General features: G+C 50.1%; 1 protein-coding gene across 4 annotated transcripts in view; it reads right to left on the bottom strand.

The window, feature by feature from the left end:
- Positions 1 to 19238, bottom strand: part of DCC (DCC netrin 1 receptor) — a 177888-nt gene that overhangs the window by 3513 nt on the left and 155137 nt on the right. For 2 of the 4 annotated variants that reach the window (XM_054054932.1, XM_054054934.1), the window contains exons 16-26: positions 18308 to 18403; positions 15876 to 16114; positions 12855 to 12993; positions 10133 to 10240; positions 8899 to 9093; positions 8591 to 8623; positions 7341 to 7406; positions 6922 to 7093; positions 4625 to 4851; positions 3500 to 3619; positions 1352 to 1507 (exon numbers count right to left, since the gene is read on the bottom strand). In XM_054054932.1, coding sequence (XP_053910907.1) covers positions 1352 to 1507; positions 3500 to 3619; positions 4625 to 4851; positions 6922 to 7093; positions 7341 to 7406; positions 8591 to 8623; positions 8899 to 9093; positions 10133 to 10240; positions 12855 to 12993; positions 15876 to 16114; positions 18308 to 18403 — 1551 coding nt within the window. The remainder of the gene's footprint in view (positions 1 to 1351; positions 1508 to 3499; positions 3620 to 4624; positions 4852 to 6921; positions 7094 to 7340; positions 7407 to 8590; positions 8624 to 8898; positions 9094 to 10132; positions 10241 to 12854; positions 12994 to 15875; positions 16115 to 18307; positions 18404 to 19238) is intronic. The other 2 variants (XM_054054933.1, XM_054054935.1) reach the window with 2 other exon arrangements.

The raw sequence follows: 19238 nt of genomic DNA, 5'->3' as shown, positions 1-19238 counted from the left end.
TCTAAAGAAGGTTTAAGGACCATCTAAGGAGGGTTTGAGGAGATGAGGACCATCTAAAGAGGGTTTGAGGACCATCTAAGGAGGGTTTGAGGAGATGAGAACCATCTAAAGAGGGTTTGAGGAGCATCTAAGGAGGGTTTGAGGAGATGAGGACCATCTAAAGAGGGTTTGAGGAGCATCTAAGGAGGGTTTGAGGACCATCTAAGGAGGGTTTGAGGAGATGAGGACCATCTGAGGAGGGTTTGAGGACCATCTAAGGAGGGTTTGAGGACCATCTAAGGAGATTTGAGGAGATGAGGACCATTTGAGGAGCTGAGGACCATCTAAAGAGGGTTTGAGGACCATCTAAGGAGGTTTTGAGGAGATGAGGACCATCTAAGGAGGGTTTGAGGACCATCTAAGGAGGGTTTGAGGACATCTAAGGAGGTTTGAGGAGATGAGGACCATCTAAGGAGGGTTTGAGGTCCATCTAAGGAGGGTTTGAGGAGATGAGAACCATCTAAAGAGGGTTTAAGGACCATCTAAGGAGGGTTTGAGGTCCATCTAAGGAGGTTTGAGAACCATCTAAGGAGGTTTGAGGAGATGAGGACCATCTAAGGAGGGTTTGAGGACCATCTAAGGAGGGTTTGAGGACCATCTAAGGAGGGTTTGAGATCCATCTAAGGAGGGTTTGAGGAGCTGAGGACCATCTAAAGAGGGTTTGAGGTCCATCTAAGGAGGGTTTGAGGACCATCTAAGGAGGGTTTGAGATCCATCTAAGGAGGGTTTGAGGAGCTGAGGACCATCTAAAGAGGGTTTGAGGTCCATCTAAGGAGGGTTTGAGGACCATCTAAGGAGGGTTTGAGATCCATCTAAGGAGGGTTTGAGGAGCTGAGGACCATCTAAAGAGGGTTTGAGGTCCATCTAAGGAGGGTTTGAGGAGCTGAGAACCATCTAAGGAGGTTTTGAGGGACCTTTAAACCCTTCTGCTTCCACCTCCCACCGGCTCAGGAGCTCCGAGAGCCATCTGAGGCTCCATCAGTCCATCATCTTTGAGGTCCTTCAACCCCTTCCATGACCTTTAAGGTCCTTCAAACCCATTCGATGACCTCCAAAGCTCCTTCAAACCCATTTGATGACCTTCAAAGCTCCTTCAAACCCATCCCATGACCTTCAAAGGTCCTTCAAACCCATCCCATGACCTCCAAAGCTCCTTCAAACCCATTTGATGACCTCCAAAGGTCCTTCAAACCCATTTGATGACCTCCAAAGGTCCTTCAAACCCATCCCACGTCCTCCAAAGGTCCTTCCAACCCCCTCTAATCATGAAGAGGTCCCCCTTGGTGGTGCCCAAAGGAGACGAAAGCCCCACTTCTTCCTCCTCCGAAGGTCCTCTCCACCGCCAGCGTCGGGAAAGGCACCGCCCGAAGGGTAAACTGTGGGTGAGGATAACCGCACGTCGGAGACGGAAGAATTCCGGGATATTGAGCGCTTTCCAACGTCGGAACCGGAATGGCACTGACGACCCCTGGAAAGGCAGAAGAAGACATCAACCGGGTGAGAAACGACCTCCAAAATCCTTTGAGGACCATCAAAAAAAGGGCTTTTTTGTCCTCAAAGCCTCAAGGAGGACTTTTCTCAAGAGGTTCTCCACCTTTATGGTTTCTTCTGACCTCATTCCACCACTTCAAAGGTTGAGGAACCTCAACCGGAGGCCACCGATGGGGCAGAGAAGATGAGGAGAACCTCATTCCTCAACTTCCCTTGGAAGAAGCTCAAAGCACCGATGGGTTTTGGGGCTTTGAGGACCTCTTGGTGGCTTCTCCTGAGCTTCTCAACCACCTTCTCCCTCCGCACCTTCTGGAAGGTGTGGTGGAACCCATCTCCTGTTCTTCCTTCATCCTTTTTGGATGAAGAAGAGGTCATGAAGGAAGTTCTGGAGGTGGAAATCCATCTCGGAAAGGGTCGAATGAGGTCCCTCAAAGCCTCAATGAGGACTTCTCTCAAGAGGTTCTTCACCTTTGTGGCTTCTTCTGACCTCATTCCACCACTTCAAGGGTTGAGGAACCTCAACCGGAGGCCACCGATGGGGCAGAGAAGATGAGGAGAACCTCATTCCTCAACTTCCCTTGGAAGAAGCTCCAACCATGAATGAGTTTTGGGGCTTTGAGGACCTCTTGGTGGCTTCTCCTGAGCTTCTCAACCACCTTCTCCTCCGCACCTTCTGGAAGGTGTGGTGGAACCCATCTCCTGTTCTTCCTTCATCCCTTTTTGGATGAAGAAGAGAAGTTCTGGAGGTGGAACATCAACCGGGTGAGAAACGACCTCCAAAATCCTTTGAGGACCATCAAAAAAAGGGCTTTTTTTGTCCTCAAAGCCTCAAGGAGGACTTCTCTCAAGAGGTTCTCCACCTTTATGGCTTCTTCTGACCTCATTCCACCACTTCAAAGGTTGAGGAACCTCAACCGGAGGCCACCGATGGGGCAGAGAAGATGAGGAGAACCTCATTCCTCAACTTCCCTTGGAAGAAGCTCAAAGCACCGATGGGTTTTGGGGCTTTGAGGACCTCTTGGTGGCTTCTCCTGAGCTTCTCAACCACCTTCTCCTCCGCACCTTCTGGAAGGTGTGGTGGAACCCATCTCCTGTTCTTCCTTCATCCCTTTTTGGATGAAGAAGAGAAGTTCTGGAGGTGGAACATCAACCGGGTGAGAAACGACCTCCAAAATCCTTTGAGGACCATCAAAAAAAGGGCTTTTTTTGTCCTCAAAGCCTCAATGAGGACTTCTCTCAAGAGGTTCTCCACCTTTATGGCTTCTTCTGACCTCATTCCACCACTTCAAGGGTTGAGGAACCTCAACCGGAGGCCACCGATGGGGCAGAGAAGATGAGGAGAACCTCATTCCTCAACTTCCCTTGGAAGAAGCTCCAAGCATGAATGGGTTTTGGAGCTTTGAGGACCTCTTGGTGGCTTCTCCTGAGCTTCTCAACCACCTTCTCCCTCCGCACCTTCTGGAAGGTGTGGTGGAACCCATCTCCTGTTCTTCCTTCATCCCTTTTTGGATGAAGAAGAGAAGTTCTGGAGGTGGAAATCCATCTCAGAAAGGGTCGAATGAGGTCCTCAAAGCCTCAATGAGGACTTCTCCCAAGAGGTTCTCCACCTTTATGGCTTCTTCTGACCTCATTCCACCACTTCAGGGGTTGAGGAACCTCAACCGGAGCCACCGATGGGGCAGAGAAGATGAGGAGAACCTCATTCCTCAACTTCCCTTGGAAGAAGCTCCAACCATGAATGGGTTTTGGGGCTTTGAGGACCTCTTGGTGGCTTCTCCTGAGCTTCTCAACCACCTTCTTCCTCCGCACCTTCTGGAAGGTGTGGTGGAACCCATCTCCTGTTCTTCCTTCATCCCTTTTTGGATGAAGAAGAGAAGTTCTGGAGGTGGAAATCCATCTCGGAAAGGGTCGAAGGAGGTCCTCAAAGAGGTCCTCGTGAAGGGCGGTGGGATGAGGACCTCTTCCTCACCAGGGTTGGCGCTTGGTTGGGTCTCCATAGGGATCATCAGTTTGGCCCGAGTGGCCCTACGAGCGGCCAAGGACCTCTCTAAGGTGGACATTGTCCCCCCGACGTCTTCTCCTTCGGGACCTGAAAGGAGAAGACACCGACGAAGATCTCCGTTACCGATCTGGAGGTGAAGGTTTCTCCTCAAGGCCTTCAACTTTGGAGCCATCGGGACCTTCGGAGAGGTCCAGGAAACAACGTTTGGAGGGGGGGGAACCATCATGGCGGCTTCTTCGCCACCTCCAAAACATCTCAAGGGCTTCAGAATGGGGGTTTGAGGATGGAGATGAGCGCTTGGGAGGTCCTGGGATGGGTTGGAGGACCTTTGAAGGTCCTGGGATGGGTTGGAGGACCTTTGAAGGTCATGGGGTGGGTTGGAGGACCTTTGAAGGTCATGGGGTGGGTTGGAGGACCTTTGAAGGTCATGGGATGGGTTGGAAGGACCTTAAAGGTCATGAGATGGTTGAGTTGGAGGACTTTGAAGGTCATGAGATGGGTTTGAAGGACCTTTGAAGGTCATGGGATGGGTTTGAAGGACCTTTGAAGGTCTTGGGATGGGTTTGAAGGACCTTTGAAGGTCATGGGATGGGTTTGAAGGACCTTTGAAGGTCATGGGATGGGTTTAAAGGTCGTTTGAAGGTCATGGGATGGGTTTGAAGGCCCTTTGAAGGTCATGGGATGGGTCTGAAGGCCCTTTGAAGGTCATGGGATGGGTTTGAAGGACCTTTGAAGGTCGTGGGATGGGTTGGAAGGACCTTAAAGGTCATGGGATGGGTTTGAAGGTCGTTTGAAGGTCATGGGATGGGTTTGAAGGCCCTTTGAAGGTCATGGGATGGGTTTGAAGGACCTTTGAAGGTCATGGGATGGGTTTGAAGGACCTTAAAGGTCATGAGATGGGTTTGAAGGACCTTTGAAGGTCATGGAATGGGTTTGAAGGCCCTTTGAAGGTCATGGGATGGGTTTGAAGGCCCTTTGAAGGTCATGGGATGGGTTTGAAGGCCCTTAAAGCTCCTGAGATGGTTGAGTTGAAGGCCCCTGAAGGTCCGCGTCCCCCCCATCTCCGTTTCTTCTCCTCCTGGAGGTCCTCACCGGGTTGAGGAGCGCTCTTGGGGCCCAGTTGGGTCTCCGATTGGCTGTGACCGACGGCCGTGAGGTCCTGACAGCTCTGTCTCGGAGACTCTCCGGTGGTCCCTTCCGTAGTGGAACCTTTCTCCATGTTCTTCAGCTCCATCTCCTCGTGGTGGATCCAAAGATCCGGAGGTCTCAGATCCTTTTGACTCCCTTTGCGTTTCCCAACGCTGTGACTGCTCCGGTTCCTCTCGAGAAGAAGCAAAGAGGTCCTCAAAGAAACTTCAGGAGAACCTTGCGAGCTCCAACCAGGCCATCCCACCACCTTCCAAGTCCTTCCAGACCACCGTTCCGTCACCTTCAAGGCCTTTCCAAACCATCTCAGGAGCTTCCAGGTGACTCCAACCCAGCTCCCCTTTGGCCTTCTCCAGGTTGGACCACCTCAGGGCCCTCTGAAGCTCTGAAGATGTTCTCCACACCCTTCTCCCCCTCTTTTCTCCTCCTCCAGATGTTCTCCACCCCTTCTCCACCTCCGTTCTCCTCCTCCAGATGTTCTCCACCTCCGTTCTCCTCCTCCAGATGTTCTCCACCCCCTTTTCCACCTCTTTTCTCCTCCTCCAGATGTTCTCCACCTCCGTTCTCCTCCTCCAGATGTTCTCCACCCCCTTTCCCTCCTCCTCCAGATCTTCTCCACCCCCTTCTCCACCTCTTTTCTCCTCCTCCAAATGTTCTCCACCTCTATTCTCCTCCTCCAGATGTTCTCCACCCCCTTTTCCACCTCTTCCAGATATTCTCCACCCCTTCTCCACCTCCTCCAGATGTCCTCCACCCCCTTCTCCACCTCCGTTCTCCTTCTCCAGATGTTCTCCACCCCCTTCTCCTCCTCCTCCAGATGTTCTCCACCCCTTCTCCACCTCCGTTCTCCTCCAGATGTTCTCCCCCTCCGTTCTCCTCCTCCAGATGTTCTCCACCCCCTTCTCCACCTCCTCCAGATGTTCTCCACCCCTTTTTCCACCTCCATTCTCCTCCAGATGTTCTCCACCCCCTTCTCCCCCTCTGTTCTCCTCCTCCAGATGTTCTCCACCCCCTTCTCCACCTCCTCCAGATGTTCTCCACCCCCTTTTCCACCTCCTCCAGATGTCCTCCACCCCTTCTCCACCTCCATTCTCCTCCAGATGTTCTCCACCCCTTCTCCACCTCTTCCAGATGTTCTCCACCCCCTTCTCCCCTCCATTCTCCACCTCCAGATGTTCTCCACCCCTTTTTCCACCTCCTCCAGATGTTCTCCACCCCCTTCTCCACCTCTGTTCTCCTCCTCCAGATGTTCTCCACCCCCTTTTCCACCTCCTCCAGATGTTCTCCACCCCCTTGTCCCCCTCCATTCTCCTCCTCCAGATGTTCTCCCCTCCATTCTCCTCCTGCAGATGTTCTCCACCCCCTTCTCCACCTCCGTTCTCCACCTCCTGGTGTCCTCCACCCTCTTCTCCACCTCCTCCAGATGTTCTCCACCCCCTTCTCCACCTCTTTTATCCACCTCCAGATGTTCTCCACCCCTTTTTCCACCTCCTCCAGATGTTCTCCACCCCCTTTTCCACCTCTTTTCTCCTCCTCCAGATGTTCTCCACCCCCTTTTCCACCTCCATTCTCCTCCTCCAGATGTTCTCCACCTCTATTCTCCACCTCCAGATGTTCTCCACCCCCTTCTCCACCTCTTTTATCCACCTCCAGATGTTCTCCACCCCTTTTTCCACCTCCTCCAGACGTTCTCCACCTCCTTTTCCTCCTCCTGGTGTCCTCCACCCCCTTTTCCACCTCCTCCAGATCTTCTCCACCCCCTTCTCCACCTCCATTCTCCACCTCCAGACGTTCTCCCCCCCAGTTCTCCTCCAGATGTTCTCCACCCCCTTCTCCACCTCCTCCAGATGTTCTCCACCCCCTTTTCCACCTCCTCCAGATGTTCTCCACCCCCTTCTCCACCTCTTTTCTCCTCCTCCAGATGTTCTCCACCCCTTTTCCACCTCCAGATGTTCTCCACCCCCTTTTCCACCTCCTCCAGATCTTCTCCACCCCTTCTCCACCTCCATTCTCCTCCTCCAGATGTTCTCCACCCCTTCTCCCCCTCTGTTCTCCTCCTCCAGATCTTCTCCACCCCCTTTTCCACCTCCATTCTCCCTCTCCAGATGTTCTCCCCCCCCTTCTCCACCACCTCCAGATGTCCTCCACCCCCTTCTCCTCCTCCAGATGTTCTCCCCACCCCCTCCACTGTTGACGGAACCCCATTCCCACCTCTCCCCTCCCCCCCCTTTTGAAGGCCTCACTTCCTCTGTTGCGCCGAAGACCTTCTGTTGCAGATGACCACCACCGCCACCACCGCCCCCACCGCCACCACCGTGAGGACCCCAACGGTCACCACCACCACCACCAAGAGGTTATTGCTCTTCTGAGGAGTGACGCTGCCGTGGGGCGGATGCATCTGCCCGATGGGTGGCTCTGCCAGAAGAAGACAACCAGAAGATGGTGAGAAGACCTTTCCAGCTTCTCCTCCACACCTTCAAAGTCTTCTCCAGAAGACCGCAAAGACCATTCGGAACCTTCAATGAGTTCCACCTCCGTTTCTTGGTCATTCCTTGAAGGTCAAAGAAGTTCTCAAGAGCTTCAGGTGACCTTCAAGCTTTGACCAAGAGTTGGAGGACCTTCAAATGAGGGTGAAAGGTCACATTGAGGTTGAAGGTTGTACCGTTCAAACTGCTCCGGTCGAGGAGATTGGTGTCCACCGGCCAAAAGGTTCCGTCTCCGTGACGACCTGTGGGGAGAGAAAGCTCAGGAGATACCACACGGTGGAGGGAAGCGCCGAAGAGAAGATGGGGGACAACCTGGAGACCGGCAAAGAGCGTCGGAGGGAGGGGAGGAGCATCTAAGGGGGGTTTGAAGACCATCTAAGGAGGGTTTGAGGACCATCTAAGGAGGGTTTGAGGTCCATCTAAGGAGGTTTGAGGAGCTGAGGACCATCTAAGGAGGTTTGAGGACCATCTAAGGAGGTTTGAGGAGATGAGGACCATCTAAGGACGTTTGTAGACCATCTAAGGAGGGTTTGAGGACCATCTAAGGAGGTTTGAGGACCATCTAAGGAGGTTTGAGGACCATCTAAGGAGGGTTTGAGGAGCTGAGGACCATCTAAAGAGGGTTTAAGGACCATCTAAGGAGGGTTTGAGGAGCTGAGGAGCATCTAAAGAGGGTTTAAGGGCCATCTGAGGAGGTTTGAGGACCATCTAAGGAGGTTTGAGGAGCTGAGGAGCATCTAAGGAGGTTTGAGGACCATCTAAGGAGGTTTGAGGACCATCTAAGGAGGTTTAAGGAGATGAGGACCATCTAAAGAGGGTTTGAGGACCATCTAAGGAGGGTTTGAGGAGCTGAGGAGCATCTAAGGAGGTTTGAGGACCATCTAAGGAGGGTTTGAGGAGCTGAGGACCATCTAAGGAGGGTCTGAGGACCATCTAAGGAGGTTTTAGGACCATCTAAGGAGGTTTGAGGAGATGAGGAGCATCTAAGGAGGGTTTGAGGACCATCTGAGGAGGTTTGAGGACCATCTAAGGAGGTTTGAGGAGCTGAGGACCATCTAAGGAGGGTTTGAGGACCTTCTAAGGAGGTTTGAGGATCATCTAAGGAGGTTTGAGGAGATGAGGACCATCTAAGGACGTTTGTAGACCATCTAAGGAGGGTTTCAGGACCATCTAAGGAGGTTTTAGGACCATCTAAGGAGGTTTGAGCAGATGAGGAGCATCTAAGGAGGGTTTGAGGACCATCTAAGGAGGGTTTTAGGACCATCTAAGGAGGTTTGAGGTCCATCTAAGGAGGTTTGAGGTCCATCTGAGGAGGTTTTGAGGAGCTTCGGACCATCTAAGGCAGTTTGAAGATGTTTCCCCGCCATTCCCCCCCCCCCCCTTTGAAGCTTCTCTTGGAGAAGACAACCAGCCGAGGTCCTCCTACCTTGATCGTTGGCCATTTTGTCCGGATGGTCCACTGAAAGAAAGAGAGTTCAACGTTGAGGAACCAACTTATGGAATCCCACCACCACCCCCCATCATCTCCAGCTGTTTTTGTTCTTCTAGAACCTTCCTGGAGGTCTTTTAGAGGTCTTCTCCAAAGTTGGACCACCTCCACCTTCTCCATTGTCTCCAAATCAGTTCCATTCCACCATTTTTAGGTTCAACCAAAGGTGGAAAAGGACCACAATGGAGCTTCTCCTCCATGAAAAGCTTCTTTAGATGCCTTCAAAGGTGGAGTTTCATCCCTACCTTTCAAAGTCCGGAAGAAAATGGGATCGGAAAGAGGTCCAACGCCTTTGGAATTCCGAGCTTGGATACGGAAGTAGTAGATGGTGTCCAAATGGAGGTCCATCACCTGATGGGTGAGACGATCGCCGTTGATGGACTCCATAAACCACTCATCGATGGGGGCGTTCTTCTCCAAAGTGTAGAAGAGGACATAAGCTGAAAGAAAGAGGTCCACATGGAAAGGTCTGGAGATGTTCCTCAAGTGTTCCTCAAAAAGGCAAAAGTAGAGTCCATCTCCACCTTTGGAAGATCTCCAGAAGGTTGGAAAGAGGCTTCAAGCACCTCTGAAGGTCATGAGATGGACCTTCAGGAGAAGATCAAAGTGGGACCTTCAGGTTGAGAAGATTAAAGTGAGACCTTCAGAATGAGGAGATCAAAGTGGGACCTTCAGGGGGAGAAGATCAAAGTGGGACCTTCAGGAGGAGAAGATCAAAGTGGGACCTTCAGGGGGAGAAGATCAAAGTGGGACCTTCAGGGGGAGAAGATCAAAGTGGGACCTTCAGGTTGAGAAGATGAAAGTGGGACCTTCAGGGGGAGAAGATCAAAGTGGGACCTTCAGGAGGAGAAGATCAAAGTGGGACCTTCAGGAGGTGAAGATCAAAGTGGGACCTTCAGGGGGAGAAGATCAAAGTGGGACCTTCAGAATGAGGAGATCAAAGTGGGACCTTCAGGGGGAGAAGATCAAAGTGGGACCTTCAGGAGGAGAAGATCAAAGTGGGACCTTCAGGAGGAGAAGATCAAAGTGGGACCTTCAGGAGGAGAAGATCAAAGTGGGACCTTCAGGTTGAGAAGATCAAAGTGGGACCTTCAGGAGGAGGAGATCAAAGTGGGACCTTCAGGGGGAGAAGATCAGAGATGGACCTTCAGGAGGAGAAGATCAAAGTGGGACCTTCAGGTGGAGAAGATCAAAGTGGGACCTTCAGGAGGAGAAGATCAAAGTGGGACCTTCAGAATGAGAAGATCAAAGTGGGACCTTCAGGGGGAGAAGATCAAAGTGGGACCTTCAGGGGGAGAAGATCAAAGTGGGACCTTCAGGAGGAGAAGATCAAAGTGGGACCTTCAGGGGGAGAAGATCAAAGTGGGACCTTCAGGAGGAGAAGATCAAAGTGGGACCTTCAGGAGGAGAAGATCAGAGATGGTCCTCCAGGAGGCGAAGGGTTGGAGATGGTCACCAGAAGGTGGTGGAGATACTCACCGGTGATCTTCCCGTTGGCCTCCAGTGGTGGTTCCCAACTGACCGTCACCGTTCGGGACTTTCCTTCTCGACCCATGACCGTCAGATCCTTCGGAGGAGAAGACGGAGCTGCAAAGATGGAGAGAAACTCCAGAAGAACCTCAACGGAGAAGACTTTCGAGGTCTCCAACCCCAAAACTACGTACCCACCACTCAAAGGCAACATCTCACCTCCATACCTTGGAGATATCTCCATGGATGGAGGTCCCACCACCCCCTGAAGGACCTTTCTCCACCTCAGATCCTTCAGCTCTTTTCTCCTCCATCTCTCCTTCCTTCTCAGAAGGTCCTTCTTGGGGTGAAGACCCCAAAAGTGACCTTTGGATTCGAGATGGAACTTCCAAACCACCATAAAAACCACCTTTTTATGGTCCTTCTTTAGAAGATCTTTGGAACTTCCACCTTTGGAAGTTCTCCAACTCAAGAGTTGACCCCAAAAAATGAGGACCTCAGTTTTGGGTCATCTGAGAAGATCCTTCAAAGGAAATGACTTCTTCTCCACCACTTTGGGACATCCCATGGTTCCACCTCAACCCCGGAGGGAAGGATGGAACCATTGAAGATGAAGAAGAACTTCAAGCGAAGCTCAGGAGGTCTTCAGAGAAGACCTTCGGAGAAGACCTTCAGAGAAGAGCTTCAAAGAAGAACTTCAGAGAAGACCTTCAGAGAAGACCTTTGGAGAAGAACTTCAGAGAAGACCTTCAGAGAAGACCTTCAGAGAAGATCTTTGGCGAAGACCTTCAGAGAAGACCTTCAGAGAAGACTTTCGGCGAAGAACTTCAGAGAAGACCTTCAGAGAAGACCTTCAAAGACCTTCAGAGAAGACCTTCGGAGAAGTCCTTCGAAGACCTTCAGAGAAGATCTTCAGAGAAGACCTTCAGAGAGGACTTTCGGAGAAGAACTTCAGAGAAGACCTTCAGAGAAGACCTTCAAAGACCTTCAGAGAAGACCTTCGGAGAAGTCCTTCGAAGACCTTCAGAGAAGAACTTCAGAGAAGACCTTCAGAGAGGACTTTCGGAGAAGAACTTCAGAGAAGACCTTCAGAGAAGACCTTCAAAGACCTTCAGAGAAGACCTTCAGAGAAGACTTTCGGAGAAGAACTTCAGAGAAGACCTTCAGAGAAGACCTTCAAAGACCTTCAGAGAAGACCTTTGGAGAAGACCTTCAAAGACCTTCAGAGAAGACCTTCAGAGAAGATCTTCAAAGAAGAACTTCAGAGGAGACCTTCAGAGAAGACTTTCGGAGAAGACCTTCAGAGAAGACCTTCGGAGAAGACCTTCAAAGACCTTCAGAGAAGACCTTCAGAGAAGATCTTTGGTGAAGACCTTCAGAGAAGACCTTCAGAGAAGATCTTTGGTGAAGACCTTCAGAGAAGACTTTCGGAGAAGAACTTCAGAGAAGACCTTCAGAGAAGACCTTCAAAGACCTTCAGAGAAGACCTTCGGAGAAGACCTTCAAAGACCTTCAGAGAAGACCTTCAGAGAAGACTTTCGGAGAAGAACTTCGGAGAAGACCTTCAGAGAAGACCTTCAGAGAAGACTTTCAGAGAAGAACTTCACAGAAGACCTTCAGAGAAGACCTTCAAAGACCTTCAGAGAAGACCTTCAGAGAAGATCTTTGGTGAAGACCTTCAGAGAAGACCTTCAAAGACCTTCAGAGAAGACCTTCAGAGAAGACCTTCGAAGACCTTCAGAGAAGACCTTCAAAGACCTTCAGAGAAGACCTTCAGAGAAGACCTTCAGAGAAGACCTTCGAAGACCTTCAGAGAAGACCTTCAGAGAAGATCTTTGGCGAAGACCTTCAGAGAAGACCTTCAGAGAAGACTTTCGGTGAAGAACTTCAGAGAAGACCTTCAGAGAAGACCTTCAAAGACCTTCAGAGAAGACCTTCAGAGAAGACCTTCAAAGACCTTCAGAGAAGACCTTCAGAGAAGACCTTCAGAGAAGACCTTCAGAGAAGACCTTTGGAGAAGAACTTCAGAGAAGACCTTCAAAGACCTTCAGAGAAGATCTTCAAAGACCTTCAGAGAAGACCTTCAGAGAAGACCTTCGGAGAAGACTTTCGGCGAAGAACTTCAGAGAAGACCTTCGAAGACCTTCAAAGACCTTCAGAGAAGACCTTCGGAGAAGACCTTCAAAGACCTTCAGAGAAGACCTTCAGAGAAGACCTTCAAAGACCTTCAGAGAAGACCTTCAGAGAAGACTTTCGGAGAAGAACTTCAGAGAAGACCTTCAGAGAAGACCTTCAAAGACCTTCAGAGAAGACCTTCGGAGAAGACCTTCGAAGTCCTTCAGAGAAGACCTTCAGAGAAGACCTTCAACGACCTTCAGAGAGAGAAGACCTTCGAAGACCTTCAGAGAAGACCTTTGGAGAAGGTTCTGGAGGAGATTGAAGACCTTCTACCAAACCGAGAAGAAGTGAAGCTCTTTTTGGACCATCAATAGGTTCTTCTCAACCTCCAAACCCCTTCTCCAAGAGGTCCTCTCCATGATGGAACCTCCTTGGAGTTGAAGGACCTCAACACCTCATCATCTCAATGACCTCCAGAGAGGTCCCTGACCTCACAGGTGAACTCCACCACCGCTCGATGCCACCAAAGGTGAAGAGAACGTGGAAACGAAGAGGTTCTTCACCTCCAGGTGCCTTCAAAGGTGGCTTTCGAAGATCTGGAGAAGGTCCCTACCTGCTTCGTAGGTGGTGGCGTGGGCCGTCATACTCCACGTGCTGGATCTTCTCCCCTTGGTGACCATCACGGAGAACTCGTACATCGTGTTGGGCTTCAACCCCATCACCGTATGACTCAAAGCGGTGGTATCTGCGGACTACGAAGAACATGTGGAGAACCTTCAGGTTTTGATGGTGGCAACCACAAAAAAAACGGTCCAAAAAGACCTCTTTGAAGGTCAAAAAAGAGCTCCAAAAACCTCATGGATTGAGGAGGTGGAAAGAACTTCACTTTTGGAGGAACGAGGGTGGGGTTGGAGGGACCTTCTGGGTTGGAGAATGACATGGAAGGGACCTCAAAGCCCATGAGATCCATCAATGAGCTCAGGTGGCTCCAAAATGGTCTTTAGGACCTTCAGGAATGGGTCAAGAGAAGGTCTTTGGTCCCACCTAAAGGGACCTTCAGGAATGGGTCAATCGGAAGCTCTTTGGTCCCACCTAAAGGGACCTTCAGTAATGGGTCAATCAGAAGCTCTGTGGTCCCACCTAAAGGGACCTTCAGGAATGGGTCAAACAGGACCTCTTTGGTCCCATCTAAAGGGACCTTCAGGACCTTCAGGAATGGCTCAATCAGGAGCGCTTTGGTCCCATCTAAAGGGACCTTCAGGACCTTCAGGAAAGGGTCAATCAGAAGCTCTTTGGTCCCATCCAACGTGTCCTTCAAGGATGGTTCAAACAGGACCTCTTTGGTCCCACCTAAAGGGACCTTCAGGACCTTCAGGAATGGGTCAATCAGAAGCTCTTTGGTCCCATCTAAAGGGACCTTCAGGACCTTCAGGAATGGCTCAATCAGAAGCTCTTTGGTCCCACCTAAAGGGACCTTCAGGAATGGGTCAATCAGGAGCTCTTTGGTCCCACCTAAAGGGACCTTCAGGACCTTCAGGAATGGATCAATCAGAAGCTCTTTGGTCCCATCTAAAGGGACCTTCAGGAATGGATCTATCAGAACCTCTTTGGTCCCATCCAACGTGTCCTTCAAGGATGGTTCAAACAGGACCTCTTTGGTCCCACCTAAAGGGACCTTCAGGACCTTCAGGAATGGGTCAATCAGAAGCTCTTTGGTCCCATCTAAAGGGACCTTCAGGACCTTCAGGAATGGCTCAATCAGAAGCTCTTTGGTCCCACCTAAAGGGACCTTCAGGACCTTCAGGAATGGCTCAATCAGGACCCCTTTGGTCCCACCTAAAGGGACCTTCAGGACCTTCAGGAATGGGTCAATCAGGACCTCTTTGGTCCCATCTAAAGGGACCTTCAGGACCTTCAGGAATGGCTCAATCAGAAGCTCTTTGGTCCCATCTAAAGGGACCTTCAGGACCTTCAGGAAAGGGTCAATCAGAAGCTCTTTGGTCCCACCTAAAGGGACCTTCAGGACCTTCAGGAATGGCTCAATCAGAAGCTCTTTGGTCCCACCTAAAGGGACCTTCAGGACCTTCAGGAATGGGTCAATCAGAAGCTCTTTGGTCCCATCTAAAGGGACCTTCAGGAATGGGTCAATCAGAAGCTCTTTGGTCCCACCTAAAGAGACCTTCAGGACCTTCAGGAATGGCTCAATCAGGAGCTCTTTGGTCCCATCTAAAGGGACCTTCAGGACCTTCAGGAATGGGTCAAGAGAAGGTCTTTGGTCCCATCTAAAGGGACCTTCAGGACCTTCAGGAAAGGGTCAATCAGGACCTCTTTGGTCCCACCTAAAGGGACCTTCAGGACCTTCAGGAATGGATCAATCAGAAGCTCTTTGGTCCCATCTAAAGGGACCTTCAGGACCTTCAGGAAAGGGTCAATCAGAAGCTCTTTGGTCCCATCTAAAGGGACCTTCAGGAATGGGTCAATCAGAAGCTCTTTGGTCCCACCTAAAGGGACCTTCAGGACCTTCAGGAAAGGGTCAATCAGAAGCTCTTTGGTCCCATCTAAAGGGACCTTCAGGAATGGGTCAATCAGAAGCTCTTTGGTCCCATCTAAAAGGACCTTCAGGACCTTCAGGAAAGGGTCAATCAGGAGCTCTTTGGTCCCATCTAAAGGGACCTTCAGGACCTTCAGGAATGGGTCAATCAGGAGATCTTTGGTCCCATCTAAAGGGACCTTCAGGAATGGGTCAATCAGGACCTCTTTGGTCCCACCTAAAGGGACCTTCAGGACCTTCAGGAATGGCTCAATCAGGAGCTCTTTGGTCCCATCTAAAGGGACCTTCAGGACCTTCAGGAATGGGTCAAGAGAAGGTCTTTGGTCCCATCTAAAGGGACCTTCAGGACCTTCAGGAAAGGGTCAATCAGGACCTCTTTGGTCCCACCTAAAGGGACCTTCAGGACCTTCAGGAATGGATCAATCAGAAGCTCTTTGGTCCCATCTAAGGAGACCTTCAGGACCTTCAGGAATGGCTCAATCAGAAGCTCTTTGGTCCCATCTAAAGGGACCTTCAGGACCTTCAGGAATGGCTCAATCAGAAGCTCTTTGGTCCCATCTAAAGGGACCTTCAGGACCTTCAGGAATGGGTCAATCAGAAGCTCTTTGGTCCCACCTAAAGGGACCTTCAGGAATGGGTCAATCAGAAGCTCTTTGGTCCCACCTAAAGTGACCTTCAGGACCTTCAGGAATGGGTCAATCAGGAGCTCTTTGGTCCCATCCAACGTGTCCTTCAAGGATGGTTCAAACAGGACCTCTTTGGTCCCATCTAAAGGGACCTTCAGGACCTTCAGGAACGGCTCAAACAGGACCTCTTTGCTCCCACCTCAACCAGAAGCTCCATCTTTCCCTTGGAAGAACCTTTGGACCTTCTCCGCTCCTCACTTGAAGCTCCTTTAGATCCTCCTCAACGCCACAAACCACCTCTCAACCTTCTGAGACCCAAAAGGGCCTTCAAAACTCTTTCCTTCACCTCCAAAGCCTCCTTTGAAACTCCATCGTTTGCTTGAGGAACATCTCCAGAAGGTTTTGGAGGAGGAGAACATCAGAGGAACTTTGGAAGGGGCAGAAGAAGACTTTGTACCTTATATTTGGCGGCGGTGGAGTAACTCATTCTCCAGCGGACGGTGTAGAAACGGATTTCGGTGGTCTTTGGGCTTTTGGCGATGGAATTCTCCGCCCAAAGGACACGGACGGCGTCGTGGGTGAGGACAACCGCTTGGACACCTACTGGTGGGAGCATGGGGGTGGAGCTCTCTGGGACGGCGGTGGGGAAACCATCGAGAAGAGGAGAAAAGTCAACTTCGAAAGGGTCAACGGGATCTGAGGAGGCGTCGGAAGGAGGAGGAGGAGGAGGAGGAGAAGGAGGAGGAGAAGACGATGGGTTAAATGCATGAAGGTCGTGAGGAGGAACGGGAGGAGAAGAGAAAGAGAGGCGTTAATGGAGCAGGAGAAGACATCAGAGAGGCTTTCGAAGGCAACGGAGCAGCGGCGGAAGAGGCGGAAGCCCTTGGGATCCATCAAAACCCCCTTTAGATCCATCAAAACCCCCTTTAGAGCCATCAAAGCACCGTCAGATCCATCAAAACCCCCTTTAGATCCATCAAAGCACCTTTAGATCCATCAAAACCCCCTTTAGATCCATCAAAACCCCCTTTAGAGCCATCAAAGCACCTTTGGATCCATCAAAACCCCCTTTAGATCCATCAAAGCACCTTCAGATCCATCAAAGCACCTTTGGATCCATCACAAGAGCAGCTTCAGAGCCATCAAAACCCCTTTAGATCCATCAAAACCCCCTTTAGATCCATCAAAACCCCCTTTAGATCCATCAAAGCACCTTTAGATCCATCAAAGAACCTTTGGATCCATCACAAGAGCAGATTCAGAGCCATCAAACCCCCTTTAGATCCATCAAAGCACCGTCAGATCCATCGAAGCACCTTTGGATCCATCAAAGCACCTTCAGATCCCTCAAAACCCCTTTGGATCCATCACAAGAACAGCTCCAGGTCCATCAAAACCCCTTTAGATCCATCAAAACCCCCTTTAGATCCATCAAAACCCCCTTTAGATCCATCAAAGCACCTTTGGATCCATCACAAGAGCAGCTTCAGAGCCATCAAAACCCCTTTAGATCCATCAAAACCCCCTTTAGATCCATCAAAACCCCTTCAAATCCCTCAAAACACCTTCGGATCCACCAAATCCCCTTCAGATCCACCATTCAGAGCAGCTTCAGGCCCATCAAACCCCTTTAGATCCATCAAAGCACCTTCAGATCCATCAAAACCCCCTTTAGATCCATCAAAGCACCTTTGGATCCATCAAAGCACCTTTAGATCCATCAAAGCACCTTTGGATCCATCACAAAAGCAGCTTCAGAGCCATCAAAACCCCTTTGGATCCATCAAAACCCCCTTTAGATCCATCAAAACTCATTTAGATCCATCAAAACCCCCTTTAGATCCACCAAAAGACCTTCAGATCCATCAAAAACCCTTTGGATCCCTCAAAACCCCTTCAGATCCACCAAACCCCCTTTAGATCCACCTATCTGAGCAGCTTCAGGTCCATCAAAACCCCTTTAGATCCCTCAAAACCCCCTTCAGATCCCTCAAAACCCCTTTAGATCCACCAGAAGACCTTCAGATCCACCAGAAGACCTTCAGATCCACCAAAACCCCTTCAGATCCACCAATCACAGCAGCTTCAGGTCCATCAAACCTCCTTTAGATCCCTCAAACCCCCCTTAGATCCTTCAAAACCCCTTTGGATCCATCACAAGAGCAGCTTCAGGTCCATCAAAACCCCCCTTAGATCCATCAAAACCCCCTTTAGATCCCTCAAAACCCCCTTTAGATCCCTCAAAAACCCCTTTAGATCCTTCAAAACCCCCTTTAGATCCCTCAAACCCCCCTTAGATCCTTCAAAACCCCCTTTAGATCCCTCAAAACCCCCTTCAGATCCCTCAAACCCCCTTTAGATCCTTCAAAACCCCCTTTAGATCCCTCAAAACCCCCTTTAGATCCCTCAAACCCCCTTTAGATCCTTCAAAACCCCCTTTAGATCCTTCAAAACCCCTTTAGATCCATCAAAACCCCCTTTAGATCCTTCAAAACCCCTTTAGATCCCTCAAAACCCCTTTAGATCCCTCAAAACCCCCCTTAGATCCTTCAAAACCCCCTTTAGATCCTTCAAAACCCCCTTTAGATCCCTCAAAACCCCTTCAGATCCACCAAAACCCCTTCAGATCCACCAAAAGCCCTTCAGCTCCACCTTCAGGTCCATCAAAGAGAAGCTCTGAACATCAGCGGTGGAACCCGAAGAGAAAAGGTCACCAAAAGTGGTGGAAGCCCAGAAGAAACCTCAGAGTTTGAAGGTCCTTTTGGACCTTTGAAGTCACCCTCAGCTCCACCGATGCCGATGGGACAACGGCGAAGTGGATTTGGAGGTTGTGGAGGTGGTTTCTTCCATAGCTTTGCCCATCAGGTGACGGAGGAGAAGAGGACTCACCTGTGATGGACCTCGTGGTGGCACTTTCGTAGAGAGGAACTCCTTCGCCGGCGTTGTTGAAGGCCTTTAAGGAGATGACATAGTGGGAACTGGACTCTACGGGAGAGGACAACCGGAAAAAGTCAACCTCTGAAAGTTCTCCAGAACCTTCTCAAGTTCTCCAGAACCTCTTAAAGTTCTTCAGAACCTTTAAATGAAGTCCTCCAGAACCTCTTAAAGTTCTCCAGAACCTCTTAAGGTTCTTCAGAACCTCTTAAAGTTCTTCAGAACCTTCTGAGGTTCTCCAGAAAGTTCTCCAGAACCTTCTCAAGTTCTCCAGAACCTCTTAAAGTTCTTCAGAAGCTCTTAAAGTTCTTCAGAACCTTCTGCAGAACCTCTTAAAGTTCTCCAGAACCTCTTAAAGTTCTTCAGAACCTCTTAAAGTTCTCCAGAACCTTCTCAAGTCCTCCAGAACCTTTTAAAGTTCTCCAGAACCTCTTAAAGTTCTTCAGAACCTTCTCTGGAACCTCTTGAAGTTCTCCAGAACCTTCTCAAGTTCTTCAGAACCTCTTTAAGTTCTTCAGAACCTTCTCAAGTTCTCCAGAACCATTAAAAGAAGTCCTCCAGAACCTCTTAAAGTTCTCCAGAACCTCTTAAAGTTCTTCAGAACCTCTTAAAGTTCTCCAGAACCTTCTGAAGTTCTCCAGAACCTTTAAAAGAAGTCCTCCAGAACCTCTTAAAGTTCTCCAGAACCTCTTAAAGTTCTTCAGAACCTCTTAAAGTTCTTCAGAACCTTCTCCAGAACCTCTTAAAGTTCTCCAGAACCTCTTAAAGTTCTTCAGAACCTCTTAAAGTTCTCCAGAACCTTCTCAAGTTCTCCAGAACCTTTAAAAGAAGTCCTCCAGAACCTCTTAAAGTTCTTCAGAACCTCTTAAAGTTCTCCAGAACCTTC

The sequence above is a fragment of the Cuculus canorus genome, chromosome Z, assembly GCF_017976375.1.
Source record: "Cuculus canorus isolate bCucCan1 chromosome Z, bCucCan1.pri, whole genome shotgun sequence".
In the NCBI taxonomy this organism is placed as follows: domain Eukaryota; kingdom Metazoa; phylum Chordata; class Aves; order Cuculiformes; family Cuculidae; genus Cuculus; species Cuculus canorus.
The sequence above is the reverse complement of the archived record's forward strand: the minus strand, read 5'-3'. Positions and strand labels throughout refer to the sequence as shown.